Consider the following 25,450-nt stretch of genomic DNA (forward strand, 5'->3'; position numbering starts at 1 on the left):
AACACTAACATGTCTTCTTGAATTCATAACCAGTGTTGGAGAAAGTTACTTTTACAAGTAATGCATTGCAATATTGAGTTACTCCCTAAAAAAGTAACTAACTACATTACTTAGTTACCTTTTATAGAAAGTAATGCGTTGCGTTACTTTTGCATTACTTTTTAAATCTGGACAGGGCTTGCTGCTTTGTTTTTTAATAAAAGACAATTCTAATGTAAAAAAAAAAAACTTTTACACCAAAAGTGAAATGAATTCACCTCAGGCTGAAAGGAAACTAAATTTATGCAGGAGATCATTCTTCAGCTATAAAAAAAGGTCAAATGTTAGTTTATCTAAAGTAATTTTGGCTTATTAGTATGGTTGAATTGCATCTTCGAAGGTCAGCAGCAAAGACACTGGCTAATAAAATGGGAGTAAATACATAAAGGATATTTTATTTAACATTTAATTATTGCAGGGTTGCATCATATTCTGAGTTTGCATTTCATGGTTTTTATTCATACTAATACTGAATCTGTTTTTTGTGAGTGAGATAAATTAATGCATGTTCACATTTAGTCTAGAATACAGTAACATCATGTTTACTCCAAATTTCCCGACAAGAGACTTGTCAATCAATAAATGGGGGAAAAAAGTAACTGGCATTACTTATTTGAAAAAGTAACTCAGATATCTTCTTAGAAATTCAAAAGTAACGCATTACTTTACTAGTTTACTAGTTTAAAAAAAGTAATATTATAACATAACTCGCGTTACTTGTAATGCGTTACCCCCAACACTGTTCCTAACCCCCGTGACCTCAAGCTCCCGCACACATGTATGTGTGAGAGAATAGAAATATATGTATGTGTGTGACAGCACTAGAATGAATTATGGCCTTTACGGCCACTCATTGCTGAAAAAATCAGCAATATTTTAACCACTCCCATATCTCATATCAGAGGTGTGTTGTGAAATCAAAGTACACCTTTGTTGACTTTGCCAGCTTTATGTACAGGCATTCGTATGCCCTTTTTCTTATAAATCACGGCCTCAAAGACATTTTGAAAATGAGGATTGCTGCAGGAGTCGTGTGTGTGTTAGCTATTGGTATCGTAGTTTACAGTCTTGTGTTAATGTCATTTACCATTCAGGAGAGGAGTAAAGACAACAGGTTACAAGGGAGAAAAGATCTAGAGGTTCTCAGAAGACTGAAGAGAATTGAAAATCAAGTTAATAAAATAGGTGAGTTTGTGCTCATTACATACATTTTAAAAACATTATTAATAGGTTTTCATTAGCTCAGTACTTATATACTCTCATTTTCAGCCAGATTAATAGAGGTTGAAAATCAAAAAGTCAAAGAGGCTGTTGTGGAACAGAAAATTGCAAAGAAAACCAAGGTTAAGAAGTTGTATCCAGAATCGCCTCTCTTCAGTTCATGGGGAGCTGAACTCACAAAAGAGGAACAGATGGAAGCAGAAAGGCAGTTTCAGCAGTTTGGATACAATGTGTTCCTCAGTAACAGATTACCATTGAACAGAACAATCCCTGATACTCGAGACATCAGGTAACTGCTGTACTGTTTTCTAGTTTAATATATACTGTTGAGGTCAAAAGATTTACACAGACCTTGCAGAATCTGCAAAATGTTAATTGTTTTAACAAAATAAGACGGATCATACAAAATGTTATTTTGTATGTTATTTTTATTTAGTACTGACCTGAATAAGATATTTCACATAAAAGATGTTTACATATAGTCCACAAGAGAAAATAATAATTGATTTATAAAAATGACCCCGTTCAAAAGTTTACATACACTTGATTTTTAATACTGTGTTGTTACCTGAATGATCCACAGCTGTTTTTTTGTTTAGAGATAGTTGTTTGTGAGTCCCTTGTTTGTCCTGAGCAGTTAAACTGCCTGCTGTTCTTCAGAAAAATTCACTCAGGTCCCACAAATTCTTCGGTTTTTCAGCATTTTTTGTGTATTTGAACCCTTTCCAGCAATGACTGTATGATTTTGAGATCCATCTTTTCACACTGAGGACAACTGAGGGACAAACATGGAATTTGTGAGAGCTGAAAGATTTTCTGAAGAACAGCAGCAGTTTAACTGTTCAGGACAAACAAGGGACTCATGAACAACTATCACCAAAAAATAATAAATAAATAAATAAATAAAAACCACAGCTGTGGATCATTCAGGTAATAACACAATATTAAGAATCAAGAGTATGTAAACTTTCGAACAAGGTCATTTTTATAAATTCAACTATTATTTTCTGTTGTGGACTAAATGTCTTTTGTGTGAAATATTCAGGTCAGTACTAAATAAAAAATAATATGCATTTTGTATGATCCCTCTTATTCTGGTAAAATTAACATTTTGCATACTCTGCAAGATGAATGTAAACTTTTGACCTCAACTGTATTTTCTTATCCGTATATGCAGATGTACTGTGAAGATTTACCCTAAGGACCTGCCAACCATTAGTGTGGTTCTGATCTATTTTAATGAGGCTCTGTCAGTAATTAAAAGGGCAATCTGCAGCATCATTGACAAAACTCCTGCTCATCTTCTAAAGGAGATCGTCCTAGTAGACGACTTCAGCTCAAATGGTTAGTTTTACTATAAATATTTGTGATATTTTTTTTGAGAAGTTATTGAGAGTTGTTTAATATAACAGCTTATTTGATATTTTTTTTTTTTTTTAACAGACGATCTGCATTTGGCTTTAGATGTATATATTGATCTAATTAATAAAGACAAACCTGGCTTAATCAAGAAAGTGAGACACAAACGGCAGATGGGCCTTGCCAAGGCAAGAGTCTCAGGTTGGGAAGTGGCCACAGGTCAGGTGGTAGCCATTCTGGATGCGCACATTGAAGTTCATCAGGAATGGTAAATACTACCACAGTCTGAGTTTTTATAGGGACTTCACATCTTGGCTAAATATACATTTGACTGCTGTTTTGTTCTAGGGCAGAGCCACTACTTGCACGAATCAAAGCTGACAGGACAGTAGTGCTGTCACCAGTGTTTGACAAAGTGATGTTTGACACACTGGAGGTTATTGAGTATATTCCTTCTGCTCATGGGTTCGACTGGAACCTTTGGTGCATGTATGAGTCCTTCCAGCCAGAATGGTACCAAAGCAACGACCCATCAGAACCAGGGAAGTAAGTGGTGAACATTTTTCACTATTGTTAATCACCTTCACTGTCTATTGTTCATTTTAAATGGATAGATATGGCTATATATATATATATATATATATATATATACGCAATGACAAGAAACAGGACACTAGTTAAAACTGCTTATTTCTCTGGATTTAAACATTCTTGGAAACATTTGGGATCATGTAAGTATACAAGTCAGAAAATATACAACACTGTTCTAGTGGCTGGATATTTTAATCAAAAAATCTTACATATTGTGGCTTTAAGTGAACAATTCATTGTTTATTAAGACGGTTGCTTATTTAATTCCTAAATTAACCAGTGTTTTTTTTTTTAATGAATTGGTTGAATGAACAATGCAGCATTTATAAAAAAAAAAAAAAAGCATGCAGAACAGAACTACAGTAAAAGCCACATAATATGTAAACTATTACCCTACTTTATTGGATATATATATAAGATATGGTTTACAGTTTATGATTTGTTTGAAGTAGAACGTATATGTAGTTTCCTTTTTTTTGCATTGTTAGGAGTCCCTCAATCATGGGTATTTTTGTCGCTGATCGTCAGTTCCTGGGAGAAATTGGAGTTTTGGATGAAGGAATGACAATTTATGGTGGTGAAAATGTTGAACTTGCAATACGTGTGAGTCATTAATCCACATTGTGGCACCAAAATAATGTATATAATATGTGAAAAGTGCTTGAATTTGATCAGTATTTGATTTCATACATACACATAAGGTCTGGCTCTGCGGTGGGAGTATTGAAGTGGTGCCGTGTTCAAAGATCGCACACCTTGAAAGAGCACATAAGCCATATTCATCAGATCTAACCAGACCCATGACTCGAAACGCCCTGAGAGTGGCTGAAATCTGGATGGATGAATATAAATCAAATGTGAATATTGCCTGGAATCTCCCTTTAAAGGTAAGAGTAAACATTGTTTTAAGGTTAGCCCAAGCTGAATCTGAATATTAAAAAGTCTCTTGTTTGTAGCTATAAATTTAATTGATTCTCATTATCAGCCTGGACCTGATTGATAAAATAACTGTTTTTTTCTCTAGGATCATGGGATTGATATTGGTGATGTGACTGAAAGAAAACAGCTACGAGAGAAACTCAAATGTAAGCCTTTCAAATGGTATCTGGAAAATGTATATCCTCTCCTGTACAGCTGGGAAGACATACTGGCTTATGGTGTGGTAAGATGCTCGAAGACTTTTGATATACAAATTTCTCCCCAAAAGTAGAGATAAATAAAGTTTGCCAGACAGTTGGTCCATCTACAACTAGTTATCTAGTTGTCCTTAAACTGCCACTGTTTATTTCTCATGACAGCTGAAGAATGACATTCAGGAAAGATATTGCATTGATCAAGGTGAAGTTCCTGGAAGTGTACCTATTCTGTACGGGTGTCATTACTATGACCCTCAGGTACTGTATGTAAGTGTAATCTTTTACTCTCTATAGCTATGTCCAAAAAGCACTATTCATTTGACTGTGTCTTACAGCATTGCTCTTACAACCGTAATGGAGAGATCTACATTGGAGGCATCAAATCTCACACGTATAACTCTAACCGTTGTCTAATGGATCCTGGTAGTGGAAATACACCGGCGTTACATGACTGCAAAAATGCAGAGGAAAAAGGATTGAGTATATATTGGGACTTTTCTCAGGTAAGGTCCATTTTATTTTGATATTTTATGAAATATTTCACAACACATTGCTTAGCATTGCTAAATGTGTGGTTATTCTGTATTGTCATATACAGTACAATTATATTTTTAGTATTGTTATACTCTTGTTTCTGTTTTTGTTTTTAGGGAAATGCAATAAGAAACAGAAACACAAATCGATGTCTTGAGATTGGGCAAGGAGAGGATTATTACTATCATCTCATTTTGCAAACTTGCACAGGACAAAAATGGACAATACAACATGTCATCAAAGATTTTTAAAAGGAAATTTCACAAAAGTGGAAACATTGTAAAAGAAATCAATGTAGAAAAAGCTTAAAAACAAAAAAGCTGTGTGTATATATATATATGTGTGTATAAATGTGTATGTGTGTGTATATATATATACATATACACACATTTTGCAAAAGGTTTGCAACTGCTTTTTAGCACTTAATTAAAAGCACCACAATTAAAGGAGAAGTCCACTTCCAAAACAAAGATTCACGTATAATTTAGTCACCCCCTTGTCATCCAAGATGTTCATGTCTTTTTTTTCTTCAGTTGTAAAGAAATTATGTTTTTTGAGGAAAACATTTCAGCATTTTTCTCCATATAATGGACTGATATGGTGCCCTGATTTTGAACTTCCAAAATACAGTTTAAATGCAGCTTCAAACAATCAGAAATGCAGTTGTAAATGATCTCAGCTGAGGAAGAAGGGTCTTATCTAGTGAAATGATCGGTTATTTTCATAAAAAAAAAAAAAATACAATTTAAATACTTTTTAATCTCAAACACTCATCTTGCCTTTCTCTCCATGAACTCTGTGTATTCTGGTTCAAGACAGTTAGAGTATGTCAAAAAACTCCAATCGTATTTTCTCCCTCAACTTCAAAAATTTCAAAATCATCCTACATTGGTGCAGAAGTTCCGACCCAGTCTTTGCAATGTGAACATGCAAAGAAGATTTTGCAGAGAAACACCCTTAACAAAAAAGGTAAAACAGCGATATAGGGTGATTTCGAAGATGAGGGAGAACATGAGATGAGAGTTTTTCAACATAACCTAACTGTCACGAACCGGAACAAAAACAGTGCAGGCCGAGTAAGACAAGACAAGTGTTTCAGATGAAAAAGTATATAAATTGTATTATTTTTATCAAAATAACCGATCGTTAGGCTACATAAGACACTTCTATCTCGGCTGGGATTGTTTACAACCGCATTTGGGATCGTTTGAAGCCGCATTTAAACTGCATTTTGGAAGTTCAAAATTGGGGCACCATATCAGTCCATTATATGGAGAAAAAAGCTGAAATGTTGTCCTCAAAAACACAATTTTTTTACGACTAAAAGAAAGACACTAACATGTTGAATGACAAGGGGGTGAGTACATTATTTGTAAATTGTTGTTCTGGAAGTGGAGTTCTCCTTTAAATTGGGTCATTAGGTACTACTGAACATAAATGTAAACACTGATTTTAAAGTGCAAAGTATTACGTGTACAAAATATGTAAATGAAGCTCTGTAATAACTTTACTTGCATTTTTACTACACTGTGCTCTAAATGTGTCCCATTGGATAATCAAAAGTTCAACACACTTGCGGTCATCACCCTCACTTGAACACTTGTGCCAAATACAGGAAATACTTCATGCAAGTGGAAAGGTTCTCAAGGACAAAGACATCAAGTGTGGCTATTGGGACAGGTCCAAGATTTCTATCTTAAATATATGATCTTTATGCTGCGTTTCACACTATAGATCATGACACTCTTAGATTTGATCACAAAGTTATATTAGTAATGCGGGACAGGCATTAATATGGTTTAGATCCTAGCTGTCTGACCATTAGCATTTTGTTTATGTAAACGGAGAATTATCTAAGGTAACACAAGTAAAGTATGGAGTACAGCAAGGATATTGTCAGGCGTCGTGTGCGGGAAAGAGAAGTGGGGACGAGGAAATCAGGAAAATGCACTTTATTCAGATAATCCACACAAGGGAATCAGGAACGAACAGGAACAGCGGGGAATCCACACGCAAACACAACGAAAACAACACTAGGTGACATTAAGAACCGACAACCAAACAAGGAACTGAACCAAACTTAAATACCCAGGCTAATCAGACAAAGAGTTTCTGTTTCTTATTGCATTTCCCTAAAAATATAAAAGATAATTGGAAATTCATTTTCACAGATTGTTTCAATGCATAAATTATAATTGTAATCATATATATGACAATACAGAATAACTACGCATGCTAGGCAATGGTGTGAAATATTCCATGAATATATAAACAATATACAACAAATATAAGATCCAACCATAGGTGGCGCTATAACAATTAAAAAGGCTTCAAAAACACAAGATTTCTATGGTAAATGGCCTCAAATTGCTACAAAAAAAAAAAAAAGCTCATATTCACACAAATACTAGATCTTCATACCATATGATCTCCTCATTCTGAACAACTTTGCCTCCAGGACCACTGCTGTCAATCCAACTGTTCTTTAAATATTTGATATTATTTAAAAAAACCTACTTTTGTGAATTAGTCCTAGATTTTTAACTCAAAATCAATAAAAATCAGTGCATAACAATTCTCTAGACCCTCTAGATCAATAACTATCAAAGTAATGTTGAACATTTGTATTTGGACAGCTATAACAGGGACATTCAATAATATGGTGTATAGTGTACCTAAGTGCCTAAAAATCCTTAAAGAAAGCTTAAAACGTAACAAAACAGAGTAAACTGATGCATCATGTAAACAAACATCCAACATTTTATGGAGAACAGGCTAAAAACGGCACTAAAATAGTTATAAACGTCAAACACACTATTATTTCAATGGTAAACCTATGTGAAAATACACCAAGAGATGGCAGCATATGACCTCTAATAGGCTCATTTATATAGTATTTCTCAGTTTTTGTCTTATGAATTAGCATTTAGACATGATAAAATCATTATCATTGCATTTCAAATCACACTTAGTCAAGGTTTAGCACTTTATTCATACAGACATATCAGTTTTAACAGTTATTCCAGATTATGATTTCAGTGAAACCTGAAAATGACATATAAACTCTTAACAGAAGACCTGCAGTAAAATATTTGTTACCTATCATTTATTACAGAAATCTCTCATGTGCAACAAAAATGTGTGTCAGTAATAATGCTTAATAAACATAAATATACTAGTTTAACCATTTCAATTCTGTGTTTGTGTAAGTCTGTGAGTGTATTCTCCATCATGGATGTGTTTTAGTGTTAGTCATATATTTTGGGTTGGACAACGCCCTAAAACCACAGCACCTAAACAGGTTTATAAGCTCAAAGCCTGGTAATTGCTGCTTGCAGCTATATTAATGTTTGTTTTTGTTGCCAAAGTGATTTGGAACAGTTGTTAAATAAATAATTGCACACTTATGTCTACCTATTAGTTTGAATGACAGTTTTATTGATCACTGAAATAACACTGACTTTAAGTTGGTTCAGTATAAAAATAAATAAATAAAAAAATAGCTTAGATGTAGCAAACTGCTACTGCACTTCCTGATCTCAGGTGGTCTTCAGTTCTGCCGGCTCCAGCGGGAGGGGTGTGCTACACTCCACAATTGCAAAAAGATTTGGACCAACGGGTAAATATTTGGTGTTGATGTTATTTAAGGAAGAAATGGAGGACTGCATTAGTAGAGCAAATTTAAGGATTAAGTAGGAAAGCCCGGGGATGAAAGTAACACTTTTTGTTTGAGCATCAGTAACTCACTGGTTGTTTGTGCTAGATCTCTCAAATTGTGATATATGGCAGCCACATTTGTCTACTACAAATAAAACTCACTTGGACATATACTGCATAATCACAGACTATGCGAGTTAATGTCAAATACAAAGAGTTCCGCTGTTACAACCTAGTTAAAAAAACTTGATTTAAGAACAGTTTTTTTGAATAAAGTGAACCATTTTAAAGCATGGCTGCCCAAACTCGATCCTAGACGGCCTGTGTTCTGCAGAGTTTGGCTCCAACCCTAATTAGACACACCTGAACCAGCTAATCAAGCTCTCACTACGAATGCTAGGAACTTCCAAGCAGGTGTGTTGAGGCAAGTTGGAGCTAAACTGTGCAGGACACCGGCCCTCCAGGACCAATTCATTTTAGGACTTCAAATTTAGCACTAAAAAATTGCTGTGTGTGTGTGTCTGTACTGTATTCAGTCACTAGCTATGTTGCCATCTACCTATTATTCTGTGATATTTGGAATATTACATAAAAATGCTGGGTGGAAATGTCAAGATGCGCATAAAAAAATCTACAGAGTTACTCACATGCCACTTCTCCTGTAACAACAAAAATATTAATTGAGTGTATGATATTGATGACATCACCACAGCTCCTCTCCGAGTCTGTCAAACTGACAGTGTTACAACTAACCCCATGTTACAACATTCCCCCGGTCTCCCCTATTATTTTTAAATGTTTTTCAGTAAAGAGAAATCCATGTTATCAGGCATTTGAACAAATCGTAGACATTTACCGCCACCTGCCTGCAGATTTAGTTTCTTATTTAGAGTGTCATTTCATTAAAAAAAAATAAAAAATAAAAATAATAATGATATTAATAAATTAAAAAAGAAATCATCATTTACTCGTCGTTTCAAACCTTTCTGACTTTTATCGTTTATCATGTTCATCAAATGATCATCTTTTCCATAGTTTACTCTAGGTCGTTGCAGCCTAAATGTTTATGTGTAATAAATTCTATTTTGAATCAGATAAAATAAATTTATTTAACAAATTATTTCTTGCTGAAGCTAATTTTTTGCAGAGATGGCAAAAGTACACACATCCTTCACTCTAGTAGAAGTACAGATACTCATGTTTAAAAATACTCAGGTAAAATTAGAAGTACTAACTACACTTTTTTTACTTAAGTTAAAGTAAAGAAGTGTGGGCTTAGACATGTACTTAAGTAAAAAGTACCCATTACTACTACCTGTTTTAGTGTCACGCTGGTAACTGGACCTCACATCATACTGACACATTAATACGAAATAACTTACATTTTTTAGCTAATAAATGTATCAAGGCTAAACAACCACTATAGAACAGGGCCAGACTGGGACAAAATTTCAGGCTGGGAAATCTCACATTCATCCAGGCCATCCCATACACCCGCAACAAATTCTGAAATCATGGACAACCCTTTTTTTTGTATGGCCATCACATTTAAATAAATGTTGTGCAAAATAATTAAAAAAGGCTCTCTCTTGAACTGCACCTTCACTTCCATTTTCTTTTTCAGTAGCTTAATTGTCCATGATATCTTTCTGCATCTCACTTTGTGTGTGTTTGCTTTTTTCACTAATTTTCTTGTACCTGTCACTTTTCCCATCAGCCATTTACTGTTATGAGCAGAACTGTCTCTGCCTTGTTGCAAAACAACCACCTCATTATATTCTATTAACAATTTTATTTAGGTTCAATTTAAAGTATCACATTATGACCAGGTGTTGTTGTTTTATCTTGAAATGGCTTAAATACTATAGATTTAAGAAAACGATATTTTCTAAATTGCCTAAATGTCAAAATTAATGGTTTTAATTTTCGTAAGGTTTGTGTTGTTATCTGCCCTAGCTCCCCCTCTGAACGGACAAACGATGTTTTATAACATTTGTTTGCTAGGTTACTATAACTTTACACTAGATAATGATAATGTCCTTTAGCGTAGAGTATTTTGAGTAAGGATAGTAATTTAGTTTAGTTTCGTTTATAGTACTACTGCGGTAGTTTTGTCTTTGTTTACTTAGTTAAGCATTAAACTGCTAACAGCTCTTAGCAGCCTGTTTACAGATGAAACTGACCTGCACTTGAAGTCCTGAACAGGTCAGTAGTTTTGCCTTTATGCAGTGATGGACGAAGTACACAGACCATGTACTTGAGTAAAAGTTGAGATACCTAGTGTAAAATATTACTCCAGTAAAAGTGGAAGTGCTCCCTTTAAACGTCGACTTGAGTAAAAGTACAAAAGTACTTGACTTCAAATGTACTTAAGTATCAAAAGTAAAAGTAATTTGGTGTAATGTAGTTCCAATGTCTTGTCATGTCCTTTATACACTCAATCAAGTCATACAAGGTAAAAAAAAAAAAAAAAAAAAAACACTAACACCACTCTGAAATTACAATGTTTTCTATTTGTGATATCTGGTACTGATATCTTTTGAAATTATCATAAGCACATCCTACTAAATGGAAACCACATGATTAGGAATAAATAGGGTGGGGGGGAAACCACATTAGACACGTATTTCTTTAACAATTTATTGTTTGAAGTAATGTAGAAATCTTATTCCTTTATCACATTCCTTTACTACATCACAGCTGACGGATTTACTCAAGTTTACAAAGGTTTACAAAGTTTACAAAGAATGTCTTTTTTCCAATTTACTAAACATGACTCCTTACAACACAGCTGTATGTCCACTCTATAAACAAATGTTAGTTTCTGTTGTTGTGTGATTTATGCAAACACTAACACACCAATAGATTTCCCTGAAGACTTACGCAGTATGTAGAACTACTAACTAGTAGTGATGTGCTATAACAGAAGAATAACAGAAATAGCACTGTTAACTGTATGACCTACCTAAAGCTAAAATATTTTTTGTTAAGTTTGAGAAGGAGCTGATTTTCAAAATTTCTGGCATCCAATCTTGCCCTTCTTGGGCTGAAAATCAGTCCAGCAGTGCTAAAGAGACGTTCGCATGCAGCAGAAGCTGGTAAGGCAGTGTTGATTTTAAGAGACAATTTGCAAACCGCAGGATAAGATTGCAGTATCTCTTTGTTGTCTACTTTAGAGGCAAGGTACCCTTCTAGCTGTTTAACACTTTCCTGCCCATGAGTTTTTTTTTTCATGCTTGAAAAGAAGTCATCGTCATCTGAAGCACTTGATCCATTGCCTGGTGACTGATGTGGACGTTCTTCCTCCAGATGGTCCTTGATGTAGGCAAGTCCTAATATACAACATATATTGGGACAGATGCCAGAAATCATGTTATATAAATGATAGGGCAATACAGTACAGAGGAAAAAGAATGAACTAACTAATTTGGAGCAACATGCACAGTTATGGATAGGCAGCTAAAGCTGACATATGAGGGCAAAGATCAGTTTCTATGCCCCATTAGATCAGCTTTACTTCCCTGGCCACAATTCAGTCTAGATTGTGTCAAATTTCCTTGTTCTTTTTCCTGAACAACATGAACAGCATGTAGTACCTTGAACAATAAGGCTATGGGGTCCATCCACATCAAACTTGCCTTTTAGGCATATATATGAATCCAGGTCACAACCCCCCACCCCCCACCCTTTTAAGTAAGTAAACTTATATAAATGTGCTTGTTTAGTTTTTTTGTTTACTTTTGTTTTGTGAACTAAGCGCATGACATCTGAAATAAAAATGCCACAAAACATATGTACATACATAGATACATACCTAGGTTTAATAGGTTCTCATCAGATGTCCACGCTGTTTTAAATTTTGGGAGCAGGATGGCAGCAGCAATAAACTCTGGTTCTGCCATCATGTCTTTAAAGCGCTTTTGTAGTCCCTCTAGGACTGCATCCACCAAAGGTTTGCAGTACCTGGAATTAGAGGTGGGGAGAGAAAATGATATAGTACAATATCACAACATTTACAGCGTGCATTTATACTGAGACAATGACAATAACAACAAGCATCCCAATACTTAATTGTTAAATATGATTTGACGGTCTTACATCTATTGTGTTCTTGGTCAATGTGTTCATAAAGGCCTCTTTTTAATCATTTTACTAATGGCACACATTAACTTCCTACACGTATGCTATATGAAGTTTTAAGGGAGTTGAATTGTGTATGATAAGGAATACACCTTAATAACATGAGGGGAAAGAATCTCTACCTGGAATTTATGTGGATTCGTTCAAGCTTATTGATGAGGAGCGTCAGAGTTGGCAGAAGCCATCCCATCTGAACATCTGTCTCATCTTGAAGAATGTTGAGGGCTTTGGCGAGAGGACCCATGGTTCTGGCAAATTCCTCCAGAAAGGAAATTTCAACTGAACTCAACCTAACAAACATAAAGAACACTTAAGTCTTGTGTGTGTGTGTGTGTGTGTGTGTGTGTGAGAGAGAGAGTGTGTGTTTGTGTGTCTGTCTGTGAGAGAATGAGTGATTGTGTGTGTGTGTCTGTCTGTGAGAGAGTGTGTGTTTGTGTGTCTGTCTGTGAGAGAGTGAGTGATTGTGTGTTTGTGTGTCTGTCTGTGAGAGAATGAGTGAATGTGTGTGTGTGTGTCTGTCTGTCTGTGAGAGAGTGTGTGTTTGTGTGTCTGTCTGTGAGAGAGTGAGTGATTGTGTGCTTGTGTGTCTGTCTGTGAGAGAATGAGTGATTGTGTGTGTGTGTCTGTCTGTGAGAGAGTGTGTGCTTGTGTGTCTGTCTGTGAGAGAATGAGTGATTGTGTGTGTGTGTCTGTCTGTCTGTGAGAGAGTGTGTGCTTGTGTGTCTGTCTGTGAGAGAATGAGTGATTGTGTGTGTGTGTCTGTCTGTGAGAGAGTGTGTGTGTGTGTGTGTGTGTGTGTCTGTCTGTGAGAGAGTGAGTGATTGTGTGTGTGTGTGTGTCTGTCTGTGAGAGAGTGAGTGATTGTGTGTGTGTGTGTGTGTGATGAGTGGTGAGTGGTGAGGCTGCTCGGACTATAATTGTCCTCCATTTCCCCTTACGTAAAGCAACTGAATAGTTAAGCAATATTTTCCAAAATTACATATTGGAATGAAAGGTATATTTAAAAAAAGTTACACTTACATTGGCAACTTCAGTGCAGTGCATACAGTTCTCAGGGCCCCTTCTCCTTCATCTTTGATTATTCTCACGATTCTTTCAACAGAGAGAAATAATGAGTTCCATCGTGTGTCGTTTGGCCGGATCAGTTGTATTTTGCATGTTTCCTCTATGATGTCTGAAGCAGTGGAGGATCGAGATGTCTTGTTCCATAAGCCACTGCATTTCGCAAAAGCTGATCGTGACAGTCTTTTATAGGAGTCATTGGAATTGGCCTTGGCTGCATCAACTGTGGCAACAAGGTTTAATAGATGACATGCACAGCGATGATGCTTTGGAAGCTGAAATTGTAAGCCATCATCTTCCATTAAGATCGGTGTTACCTCAATGAAGTCAACATCAACACCTTCCTCTTCCTGTTCATCTTCATCACTGCAAGCATCCTCTTCAGTCTCACTGGAGGCACAGTTATTGTTCTCATCTTGTTGTTGTTCTCCATATTCTCTAAATGCCTTTATGAAATTGGACCCATTGTCTGTGGTGGTTCTAACTATTTTTTTCTCTATGCCAAATTCGCAATGGATGTCATTCAATGCACTGCCCAACACATCAAAAGTGTGTGGCCCTTTAATCCGCCGGCAAGCAAGTGCCACAGAGCACCTCTTTAATGAATCTGGATCCACCCAGTGGGCAGTGACTCCGAGAAATCCTCTCCTTCTTGCACTCCAACAGTCAGTTGTTGTGGCAATGAATTCAATGGAGGACATTGCTTGTTTAATATTTCTCTTCATTTCTTGGACACCCTCTTCTACTTTCCGGCGCAATGTAGTTCTGGACATCACACGTGAATTAGGCTGTAGCTCTTGCACTAAAGCATTAAACGCAGGCTGTTCTAGCACAGTAAATGGTTGAAGACTCTGAATTACAAAATTTATGACTACGTTGTCTACCTTTGTTTGATTCACAATTTTCGTTTCTCCTAATTTCAGTTGTCTGGAAGTGGAGGGAACTGGGTTTTCAGCTTTTCTTTTCGAGGGGCTGTCAGGGCACTGTATCTTTCCAAGTGACTTGAATGCTTTCTCTGGAAAGAAAGGGGGAAAACACATCATGAACATAATATCTTCACAGCAATATATCTCAATTTCATAAATGAAGTGCACATTTCATGTTTTTTTGCATGTACCAAGTAGGCTGCTGAGAAGGCTGAGTAACTAGCTAGCCTACATCAATCGCAGGCTACTGTTCAAGTAGCTACCGATCAATCATACCTTGCATGTAAACCTAGTCAAATAGAAGCCTAAATGTCAGAATTCATTTTACATTGAATTTCTTTAGACACACTACACATTCTATGAACGAGCTTGACAAGTAAATGGCATTTTTAGGGGGTAATGTTAGGCTATTTCTAGCCAAGTGCCTTCACTGCAAAAAATGCTTTTCTTAGTATTTTTGTCTTTATTCCAGTCCAAATCTCTAAAAATTATTAAATCAAGATGCATCCACTAAGAAAAATAACCTTAATTCAAACAGAAACAAGATATATTGGCAGATAATTTTGCTTTTTTTAAGCAACAACTCACTTAATTTTGATTTATTTCCCCAGAAAACAAGACATAATATCTTATGGCCTTATACTTTAGTAAATGCATCTTGATTTAAGAATTTTTAGAGATTTGGACTGGAATCAAGACAAAAATACTAAGTAAGAAAAGTATTTTTGCAGTGTTGGTGTTAATGAGCTTTGCTAACGGTCTGCAGTTTCCTAGCTTAACCTTGCACAATGGAACTGATGTCCACGTTTATTATTAACACAACGTATGAGCGTATTATATCCAGTTTGGGTAAAACGACAGGTTTATTAGCCTTTAATTAATTTCACAGTCAAACTGAAAATTACTTACCTCTATGTGTTTCTTTAGATTGGACGGCGAATTCTTGAAAGAAGAAATCGTATGCTTCTGAGGCAGACAGAGAAGGCACTTAAAAATGAATGACTCGTTCTTCCTTTCCACTACTTCAAAAAATTCGCTTAAATATGGCCATGGGTGCTCAATTTCAATGTCTGGCGCTTCTTCCATTATTGCGTTGGCTATAAACGTGACAGCGAAAAGAAGCAAGCAGGCAGGCAGCAGTTATATTAGACAGTAAAGCGCGCAAACTGCAGGAAACACGACGTGTTCTGATTGGCACACTTGCGGAGCACGTGTACTTATTTTGACCTGTCACTGGTTACGCATGTATGTTGTGGAACGTAAAAAAGAAACGACAGGTTTTAGGAAAGTAGTGGAGTAAAAAGTAAGGTTTTCCACTTCGAAATGTAGTTGAGTCAAAGTATAAAGTCTCACAAAACAATGATACTCAAGTAAAGTACAGATACGCTAAAAAGTTACTTAAGTACGGTAACAAATTACTTGTACTTCGTTACTGTCCACCACTGCCTTTATGATCCACTCGGGCGCTTGCGCTCCATTCTCGAGTCACTTGCAATGATTACTCTGATAAAAACCGTGTTGATTAAAACTGAAGTAACGAGCCTGGTTTGAAAATGTAAGAAGTAGAAATTTGTGGAAAAATGTAAGGAGTAAAAGTAAAAAGCAGTCAGAAAAATAAATAGTGAAGTAAAGTACAGTAACAAAGTATTTATGTTTTACACAATAATGACTTCAAATTATCTGTTGGGAGTATTTTCTCAGCCAAATTTAATGAGTGATTAATTTGCGATAAATTAAATTAAACATCATGTAATTAATTAGATAATAAAAAATTAATTGACAGCCCTAAAATAGAAAAAAAAAATGAAATTAGAAAAACTTAAGGCAGTTACCTGTCATCTCAAGTATCAGGGATTGTTCTGTTCGATGGTAATTCTTTTCAGTCTCCAAAGAACCTCTGAATCTTCTTGCTTTGTAACCTCTTGTCATTATTCCTCTCCTGTCTGACAAATGACATGTGCACAAGACTATAAACGATGACACCAGTAACTACAGGAAAGATCCTCAGAAGGTATACAGGTGCAAATACACTGCATACTTTCGGTAGTGACAGTAATGATTTGGTAGCGACCATATCACATTACAGAATTTTAACTCATATTAAAACGCTACTAAAACATATTAAATTAAAAAAATGCATAACTGTACTAAAATTTTGTTTATTTCCCTCAAATATGAGGATTATGTGTTCCCTTTTGTCACTACCGAAACAATGATGACATGTTTTGGTAGTGACAATTTTAGATACTTTTGAACCTAGCTCAAAGAAGCTAATCAGCACATTGTTAACTAGCACGGTTCTGAACAGTTGTACACATATAAAACTACATGTTATGGAATAACTCCCAAAAGTTTGTTTATAGTTTGCTGATAGCTGTTCATGAGTCCCTCGTTTGTCCTGAACAATTAAACTGCCCGCTGTTCTTCAGAAAAATCCTTCAGGTCCCACAAATTCTTTGGTTTTCCAGAATTTTTGTGTAAATCCAGAGGACGTCTGAGGGACTCATATGTAACTATTACAGAAGGTTCAAACACTCACTGATGCTTCAAAAGGAAAAAAAGATACATTAAGAGCAGAGGGGTGAAAACTTTTGAACAGAATGAAGATATGTACATTTTTCTTATTTTATCTAAATATCATATTTTTCCATTTTGTACTGCCCTTCAGAAGCCACAGAAGATACTTACATGTTTCCCAGATGACAAAATAAGTGAAATTTACCCTAATCTTTCACCTCTGTTAATGCATCGTTTTTCCTTCAGGAGCATCAGCATCTTCTGTAATAGTTGCATATGAGTTCCTCATTTGTCCTTAGTGTGAAAAGATGGATCTCAAAATCATACAGTCATTGTTGGAAAGAGTTCAATAACACAAAAATGCTGAAAAACAAAAGAATTTGTGGGACCTGAAGGACTTTTCAGAAGAACAGCAGGCATTTTTTTGTATCTGACAACCCTAGACCAGTGAGCAGCTTGATATTACAGTTTTCCCAGAGATGCCCTCTCTACTATTGGACTTTGTTTGGTGATAAAACTGACTTGGAATTTCCTGTGCATTAAACAGTTTTAATACATACCTTCTAGCCAATCAGAATCGAGTACTCAGACAGACCATGGTATAAGGATATAAAAAAGACTGGACAACCAGTAATATTCTTCTATTAAATTCATTTAAGACATATAAATTATTTATTAGGCTAGAAAAAAAGACTGTACACAGAAGCACGTAGAATACAATTAGCATCTAACAGGACGTCACCTTTATGAACAAGCGTTTGTATACCTTCTGTGAATTTTTCTTATAAATCACAGCCACAAAGACATTTTGAAAATGAGGATTGCTGCAAGCATCATGTGTGTCTTAGCTATTGGTTTTACAGTTTACTGTTTCATGTACATGTCATTTATCGGACAGGAGAGGAGTAAAGAGAACGAGTTACACAGACAAGAAGATCTGGAGGTTCGCAGAAGACTGAGGAGAATAGAAGATCAAGTTAATAAAATAGGTGAGTTTGTGCTCATTATATACATTTTGACAACTTTAATAATGACTAAAAGATGTTCATTATCCTGTAGCATTATCTCAATGTACTTTCAGTTTCAGCTATAGAAATCAAACATCAAAAAATCAAAGAGGCTGTTGTGGAACAGAAAACTGAGATTAAGAAGTTGTATCCACAATCGCCTCTCTTTAAATCATGGGGAGCTGAACTTACAGAAGAGGAACAGATGGAAGCAGAAAGGCAGTTTCAGGAGTTTGGATACAATGTGTTCCTCAGTAACAGATTACCATTGAACAGAAAAATCCCTGATACTCGAGACATCAGGTAACTGCCTTACAACTGTTTTCTAGTTTAATATATATTTTCTAATACATACTGTGTATGCAGATGTACTGTGAAGATTTACCCTAAGGACCTGCCAAACATTAGTGTGATTCTGATCTATTTGAATGAGGCTCTGTCAGTCATTAAAAGGGCAATCTGCAGCATCATTGACAAAACTCCTGCTCATCTTCTAAAGGAGATCATCCTGGTAGATGACTACAGCTCGAACGGTTAGTTTTACCCTTAATATTTGAGAAGTTCTTTAGTTCTTGAGAATTCTTTAATATAACAATTTATTCTATTATATATTTTTAATTTCTTGACAGAGGATCTGCATTTGGCTTTAGATGTATATATTCATCTAATTAATAAAGACAAACCTGGCTTAATTAAAAAAGTGAGACACAAACGGCAGATGGGCCTTGCCAAGGCAAGGGTCTCAGGTTGGGAAGCGGCCGCAGGTCAGGTGGTAGCCATTCTGGATGCGCACATTGAAGTTCATTGGGAATGGTAAATACTACCACAGTCTGAGTTTTTATAGAGACTTCGTATCTTGGCTAAATATACATTTGACTGCTGTTTTGTTCTAGGGCAGAGCCACTACTTGCAAGAATCAAAGCTGACAGGACAGTAGTGCTGTCACCAGTGTTTGACAAAGTGATGTTTGACACACTGGAGGTTAAGAAGTATAATCCTGCTGCTCATGCGTTCGACTGGAACCTTTGGTGCATGTATGAGTCCTTCCGCCCAGAATGGCACAAAATGAATGACCCATCAGAACCAGGAAAGTAAGTGGTGTAATTTAAAGGTGCAAAAATTTCTTTCTCCTTCTGATTTCTTCTTGTTTTTCTATTTTCTTTTTATGGACAGTGAATGATATGATTTTACCTCCTGAATGATTCAAACTCTGGATCTATAAGGAAAGATATGTTAAAGCGCCATCTACTGATGTGTTTATGTAAATTAGCTGGATTCCATATGAGGGTTACTGGAGTGTGATCACTGATGTTGATGGGGTGGATTTTGTGTTCAGACATATTTGATATGATTGAGTTACTAGTTAGGAAAAAGTCTGAACTGGCAAGTAACATGTGTATTCTCTGTCAGTTGAATGCTGTAGCCTTCAACCATCGCCAAGGCCAAAATCTTTCATAAACTGTATTATTGTGTCAGTGGATTGTCAGTGTCATTTGTTACTTGTGGATCTGTCAAGAGATGAGTCAATTACGGTGTTAAAATCGCCTCTTATAATTACCAGGCAGTTGGAGAAATTTGAAATGAAAGAAAAAAAAGTGTGGAAAATAGAAAGGGTCATCTGAATTTGGGCCGTAAATGTTGGCAATTGTTACCGGGTTTGCATACAAAAAGTATTCTCATCGCTTCATAAAATTCAGATTGAACCATGGCAGATGGACTGTTTGGACAATGTCTTTCATACTTTTCTGAGTCTTGGTTTTCATCTAAAATATCTTAAATTGTGTTCCGAACACAGCTTTTTTACAGGTTTGGAACATGGGGGTAAGTGATTAATGACAAAATTTTCATTTTGGGGTGGAGTAACCCTTTTATAAATGCAGTTTGCAGTTAATTATTTGACTGAAGTACAACATACAGTTTCCTTTCTTGTTAGGAGTCCCTCAGTCATGGGTATCCTTGTCGCTGAACGTCAATTCCTGGGAGAAATTGGAGTTTTGGACGAAGGAATGACAATTTATGGGGGTGAAAATGTTGAATTAGGAATACGTGTAAGTCATTACTCTACACTGTGGTGCCAAAATGATGCCTATAATATGTGCTTGAATTGATTAATGTCTAAAATTTAATGAATCAGGTGTGGCTCTGCGGTGGGAGTATTGAAGTGGTGCCGTGTTCAAAGATCGCACACATTGAAAGAGCACATAAGCCATATTCACCAGATTTCAGCAAAGCTATGCGTCGAAACGCCCTGAGAGTGGCTGAAATCTGGATGGATGAATATAAATCAAATGTTAATATTGCCTGGAATCTCCCTCTAAAGGTAAGAGTAAACATTGTTTCAAAGTGAGCTTCACTGGTCCAGGCTGAGCTTCACATCAGCCTGGACCTGGTTGATAAAATAAGTGTTTATTTTTCTCTAGGATCATGGGATTGATATTGGTGATGTGACTGAAAGAAAACAGTTACGAGAGAAACTCAAATGTAAGCCTTTCAAATGGTACCTGGAAAATGTATATCCTCTCCTAGACAGGTGGGAAGACATAATTGGTTATGGTGTGGTAAGCAAAAAAGATGTTCAAGGTCTTTTGATATACAAATTTCCCCTTAAAAGAAGAGATTAATAAAGTTTGTTGGTTTAACTAGTTATCCTCCATCTAAACTAGTTATCGTTAAACTGCCACTGTTCTTTTTTCATGACAGCTGAAGAATGACATTCAGAAAAGATACTGCATTGATCAAGGACCTGTTCCTGGAAGTGTACCTATTCTGTACACGTGTCATTACTATGAACCTCAGGTACCGTATGTGAGTGTAAACCTTTGCTTTGAGTAGCTGCATACAAAACACTCTTTATTTGACTTGGTCTTACAGCATTGTTACTACAATCGTAATGGAGAGATCTACATTGGAGGCATCAAATCTCACACGTATAACTCTAACCGTTGTCTAATGGACCCTGGTAGTGGAAATACACCGGCGTTACATAACTGCAAAAATGCCAAGGAGAAAGGATTGAGTGTATACTGGGACTTTTCTCAGGTAGGGTCCCTGCTGTGTATTTTATTTATATATTTTATAGGATATTTCACAACACCTTGCTTAGCATTGCTAAATGTGTGGTTATTCTATATTGTCATATGCAATTATATTGCATAAATTATATATTAATTATATTATATGCTATAATCAGTGAAAATATATATATTTTTTGGTTTCTGTTATATTTTTAGGGAAATGCAATAAGAAACAGAAACACAAATCGATGTCTTGAAATCAGACAAGAAGAGGATTCTCACTATTACCTTATTTTGCAAGCTTGCACAGGACAAAAATGGACAATACAACATGTCATCAAAGATTTTTAAAAGGAAATTTCACAGAAGTGGAAACACTGTAAAGGAAATCAATGTAGAAAAACTTCAAAACAAGTCATACTGTCATAAATCAGGCCTCTGTGGTTCCTCTGATTGGCACCAGAGGGCATTATCACTGAAATACTAGCTTTCCCACAGACTCCATTTCCCATAACCCCACACTGGCGCTGGTTACCAGCACACCTGTTGCTTATTCCCGGGACTATTTTAGCTCCTTTATTCTCCATGCTAACTGGGAAGTCTTGTTTTGCCCTGGCTGACATTACTGAGTGTTCTCTTGTATTACTCTGTTGGATTGCCATGTTTGACCCTGATCCCTGAATTCTTGCTGCGTGCCTTGACCCTCTGCATGTACTCTGATTCTGCTTTTGCCTTGTTTCTGATAACCCTGTCTACTGGTGATTTAAGAGACACAGCTGGCCTTGTGTCTGCCCGTGCTAGAAACAAGCTCCCTTTCAGCAAGTTCAATCACCAGACCCACACCAATGGCTCATTCCACAGCGTTCCCAGCAAAGTTTGATGGATCCTGCCAAATGATTTTTACTCAAGTGTTCCTTGATTATGTTCCTTGATCATGTTATATCCCACAGATAAAAAGCCGAATTCACCAGTAACTCTTTACTAAGAAGACATGTTAGGGTTCTTTGGAGATATAATGTTCCAACAAGCCAGCTTGACCAATTACCAAAGAAGAATGTCAAAATTACTTAGGAAAATAAGATTTTCTTATCAAAGTGATAAAAAGTTATGTTGCAAAAATAATGCACCATCCTGAAAGTTACTAAATAAAAAAAATGTGTGTAGGTTTAAGACAAATTTGGATTAACAGGTATGTATATTGAACCAAAACTTTTAAAAACAAGTAGGCCCGGTTTCACAGACAGGACTTAGCTTAAGCTAGGCTTAAGCCATAGTTAAATTAGGACTTTTAAGTAGTTTTTAGAAATATGACTTAGATAAAAACATTACTGGTGTGCATATACCATGCAAGTGCAAGTGCAAGCTCACAGAGTACGACACCGCTTGCAGAAGTGACTAGAATTGCGTACTATTGCCAAAGCACAATAAACTCATTCAACCTCTTCCAAGGCCCATATTTACAAAAGATAGACTTCTGGGAATCCATACTCTTGTCTCAAGAGACCAAGTCAATCATTTCGGATACAAAAGCATCCAAAATGTTCTGGTGTTGCTAGAGGAGGAGTACAGTGAGAAGTGCCTGGTTCCCACAGTGACGTTCAGTGGTAGTAAAGCTCTTATAGTGTGATGTATGAGGGCTGAAGGTGTGAGGGAGTTGTGCTTTATCAACACTGTGTCATGTAATACAATAACTTGAAACAGAAGATGCTACCCTCTCCTCATTCCCAGCAGTGTTGACAATGATATTGATATGACAAGATATTCATTCTCCCAAGGTGAAAATCCTTCAGTGGGCATGTATTTCACTTAATCTTAACACTTTTGAGGAGCTGTGGGGGATTCTGTAGAGACAAGCTAGGCAACACTCCCCATTAAAGACCAGGGCAATAAGGAACATCATCCTCCAGGAGTTAAACAGGACAGATGTGGCATTTTATCATGAACTTGTACACTCAGTGCCAAGAAGGGTCAGAGCAGTATACTTAGAGTTATGGAGGACATACTAAGTACACTGTAAAAAAAAAAAAAAAAAAAAAAAAAAAAAAAAAAGTTGTTTCAACTTAAAAAAGTAAGTGTTCATGCTGCCTTAAAATTTTATGTAGTACAACTTAGCATTTCATGTTGACTAAACTTGAAATTTTAAGGCAGCACGAACACAGTTTACTAGAATATTATACATTTGTTGAATTAAATCTACTGTGTACTCCTTTCTGCAATCCTTCATTTAATCAAAAACTGGCTAATTTACTTATTTTACAGAAAATATTGGCATATATTTTTTGGTTTATTAAGTATATGTTTAATGCATTTAAATTTTGCCATCTTTTAATGAATCGTATTAGTGATCACTAAGAAAATACATCTTTTATATATATATGCAGAGGGGGTGTACTCATTTATGCTGTGCACAGTATATTCAAATAGAAAACAGTTAAAAAATATTTCACAATATTACGTTTTTTGATTTACTTTGGATCAGCTTTGGTGAGTAGAGGCTTCTTTTAAAAATTTAAAAAAATCTTATTGTTCTAAAACTTTTGAACAACAGTGTATGTTGATATGGGGAAGAAAAAAAAACATGACTTTTTACCAAAATACCTTAAAAGTAATTGTAATACCTGAAAAGTGACTTAACTTAACTGATGTGCTATATTTCAAGTCTTGTGAGGGCACAAAATCACTTTGGATAAACAATTTATCTCACTCGATATAGAGCATTTGAGTATATTGAGTATATTGAAAAGAGATATTTAATATATAAAAATAGCACTCAAATCCAATATACACTCTAAAAAACAAAAACACACAATTTGTTGAGTCAACCTAAAATAACTTGTTACCTAATTTGTTGCCATAAAATTTTAAGTTCAGTCAACTCAAATAGTCAACTTGAAATGTTAAGTTGTACTAAGTGACAACTTAGATATTTGAGTTGACTAAACAAATCATTTTGTTTGTTAAAGCTGGGTAAGTTACCCAGCTGCCTTATAATTTTAAGTTGAATCAACTCGAATATTGTCACTTAGTACAACTTAACATTTCAAGCTGACTAAACTTTATTGAGTTGAATGAACTTAAAATTTTAAGACAGGCAGGTAACAAATTATTTTAAGTTGACTCAACAAATTGTTTTTTTACAGTAGGTCGACACATCAAAATAACTGTTCATTCAAGCTTAATGATATGATATTTGGCCATGAGACATGCAAGAACCAATGACTTGCATTACCATTTTAAATTTGGGAAACTTACAATGGTTTGACTTGTCAATATGATGTTACAAAAACATTGTATATGTGGTAAAACACTTTTTTAGGTTCTTGTTAATTGTCAATTGTAACCTCTTGCCTGGGTTAATTCTTGTTAATTGTAACCTCTTTGCCTGCTCGCATTGTGATTAAAGCAAATGTCTCCCTGAGAAAAATTTAGAAGCACACATCACACAAATATAACGTTAAAACAATATGATGTTATAATATACATATTAATTGTAGGGCTGCAGGATAATTATCATTATTATTGATTATCATGCAAGTTCTTTGATTAGTGGTAAATCTCGATCACATGCGTTCAGCTGGAGCGGCAATTAATACACAAAGCCATAAATCACTGACAAGCTACGCAAAATCGAGCACATAATCGCAGATGAATCGCATTCGATTATGAGTGCGATTTTGCATTCAGCCCTATTAATTGTTATTGTTAATAAAATACTTCTTGTTAATAAAACACTTACTTTCTGTGTTTTCCAAAAAGCAACCTCCTCACCAAAAAAGAACAATAGAAACCATCAGAGAAATTCTAATGGTTTCCACTACAAACCACCAACTAAAAACCATTAAAACCATTTAAAAAATTTCCTGTAATGTCAGGAGACATATTCCATTAGCGACAAATTATCAGTAGAAACCCACAGGAACATTACAGTTTCTGTTAAAACCAATACAATTCCCAATATAATCAGTAAAACCAGTACAAATTTTTTTTTCAGCAGGGTCATCTGCATTATCGTAAGTCAAAGTAAATGACGTTAATGAGAAAAGTTCCATGAGAAAAGTTTAGATGTGCACAGCACAAAATTATCATTATATTACAGTATAACATCATAAAATTCATATTGCAAAATGAGATTAAATGCAAAATCTAACTCCACGTCTGCGAGTCAAAGAAAATGACGTCTATGAGAATAGTTCAACAAGCCACAGCACACAAACATCATTAAAACAATATAACGTCATAAACTACAT

At 35.6% G+C, this 25,450-nt stretch overlaps 3 protein-coding genes across 7 annotated transcripts in view; 2 read left to right on the top strand and 1 right to left on the bottom strand.

Annotated features, from left to right (window-relative positions):
* LOC127156843 (uncharacterized) overlaps positions 1-15,817 on the bottom strand; it is a 47,809-nt gene extending 31,992 nt beyond the window's left edge. The window contains exons 1-2 of one of the 3 annotated variants that reach the window (XM_051099944.1): positions 13,698-14,671; positions 12,800-12,967 (exon numbers count right to left, since the gene is read on the bottom strand). In XM_051099944.1, coding sequence (XP_050955901.1) covers positions 12,800-12,967; positions 13,698-14,512 — 983 coding nt within the window. In that variant the 5' untranslated portion in view covers positions 14,513-14,671. Of the gene's footprint in view, positions 1-12,799; positions 12,968-13,697; positions 14,672-15,574 lie in introns of those variants that run through there. The other 2 variants (XM_051099942.1, XM_051099943.1) reach the window with 2 other exon arrangements.
* LOC127156844 (probable polypeptide N-acetylgalactosaminyltransferase 8) lies at positions 983-5,345 on the top strand. 3 transcript variants are annotated; one of them, XM_051099945.1, is made up of 11 exons: positions 983-1,224; positions 1,309-1,549; positions 2,438-2,604; positions 2,704-2,887; positions 2,968-3,165; positions 3,699-3,813; positions 3,912-4,097; positions 4,235-4,372; positions 4,509-4,613; positions 4,682-4,849; positions 4,997-5,345. In XM_051099945.1, the coding sequence occupies exons 1-11, from the start codon at positions 990-992 to the stop codon at positions 5,129-5,131; spliced, it is 1,872 nt and encodes a 623-aa protein (XP_050955902.1). In that variant the 5' UTR covers positions 983-989; the 3' UTR covers positions 5,132-5,345. The 3 variants fall into 3 exon arrangements, with proteins under 3 accessions (XP_050955902.1, XP_050955903.1, XP_050955904.1); XM_051099946.1 differs by having other exon boundaries at positions 4,509-4,604; XM_051099947.1 differs by having other exon boundaries at positions 1,313-1,549.
* Positions 15,818-17,919: 2,102 nt separating the features above from the next.
* On the top strand, positions 17,920-23,183 carry LOC127156846 (probable polypeptide N-acetylgalactosaminyltransferase 8). Its single transcript, XM_051099948.1, has 11 exons — positions 17,920-18,171; positions 18,264-18,492; positions 18,556-18,722; positions 18,819-19,002; positions 19,083-19,280; positions 20,123-20,237; positions 20,324-20,509; positions 20,610-20,747; positions 20,890-20,985; positions 21,061-21,228; positions 21,420-23,183. The coding sequence occupies exons 1-11, from the start codon at positions 17,997-17,999 to the stop codon at positions 21,552-21,554; spliced, it is 1,791 nt and encodes a 596-aa protein (XP_050955905.1). The 5' UTR covers positions 17,920-17,996; the 3' UTR covers positions 21,555-23,183.
* The last annotated feature ends 2,267 nt before the right edge of the window (positions 23,184-25,450 follow it).

Source organism: Labeo rohita, chromosome 25, assembly GCF_022985175.1.
Source record: "Labeo rohita strain BAU-BD-2019 chromosome 25, IGBB_LRoh.1.0, whole genome shotgun sequence".
In the NCBI taxonomy this organism is placed as follows: Eukaryota; Metazoa; Chordata; class Actinopteri; order Cypriniformes; family Cyprinidae; genus Labeo; species Labeo rohita.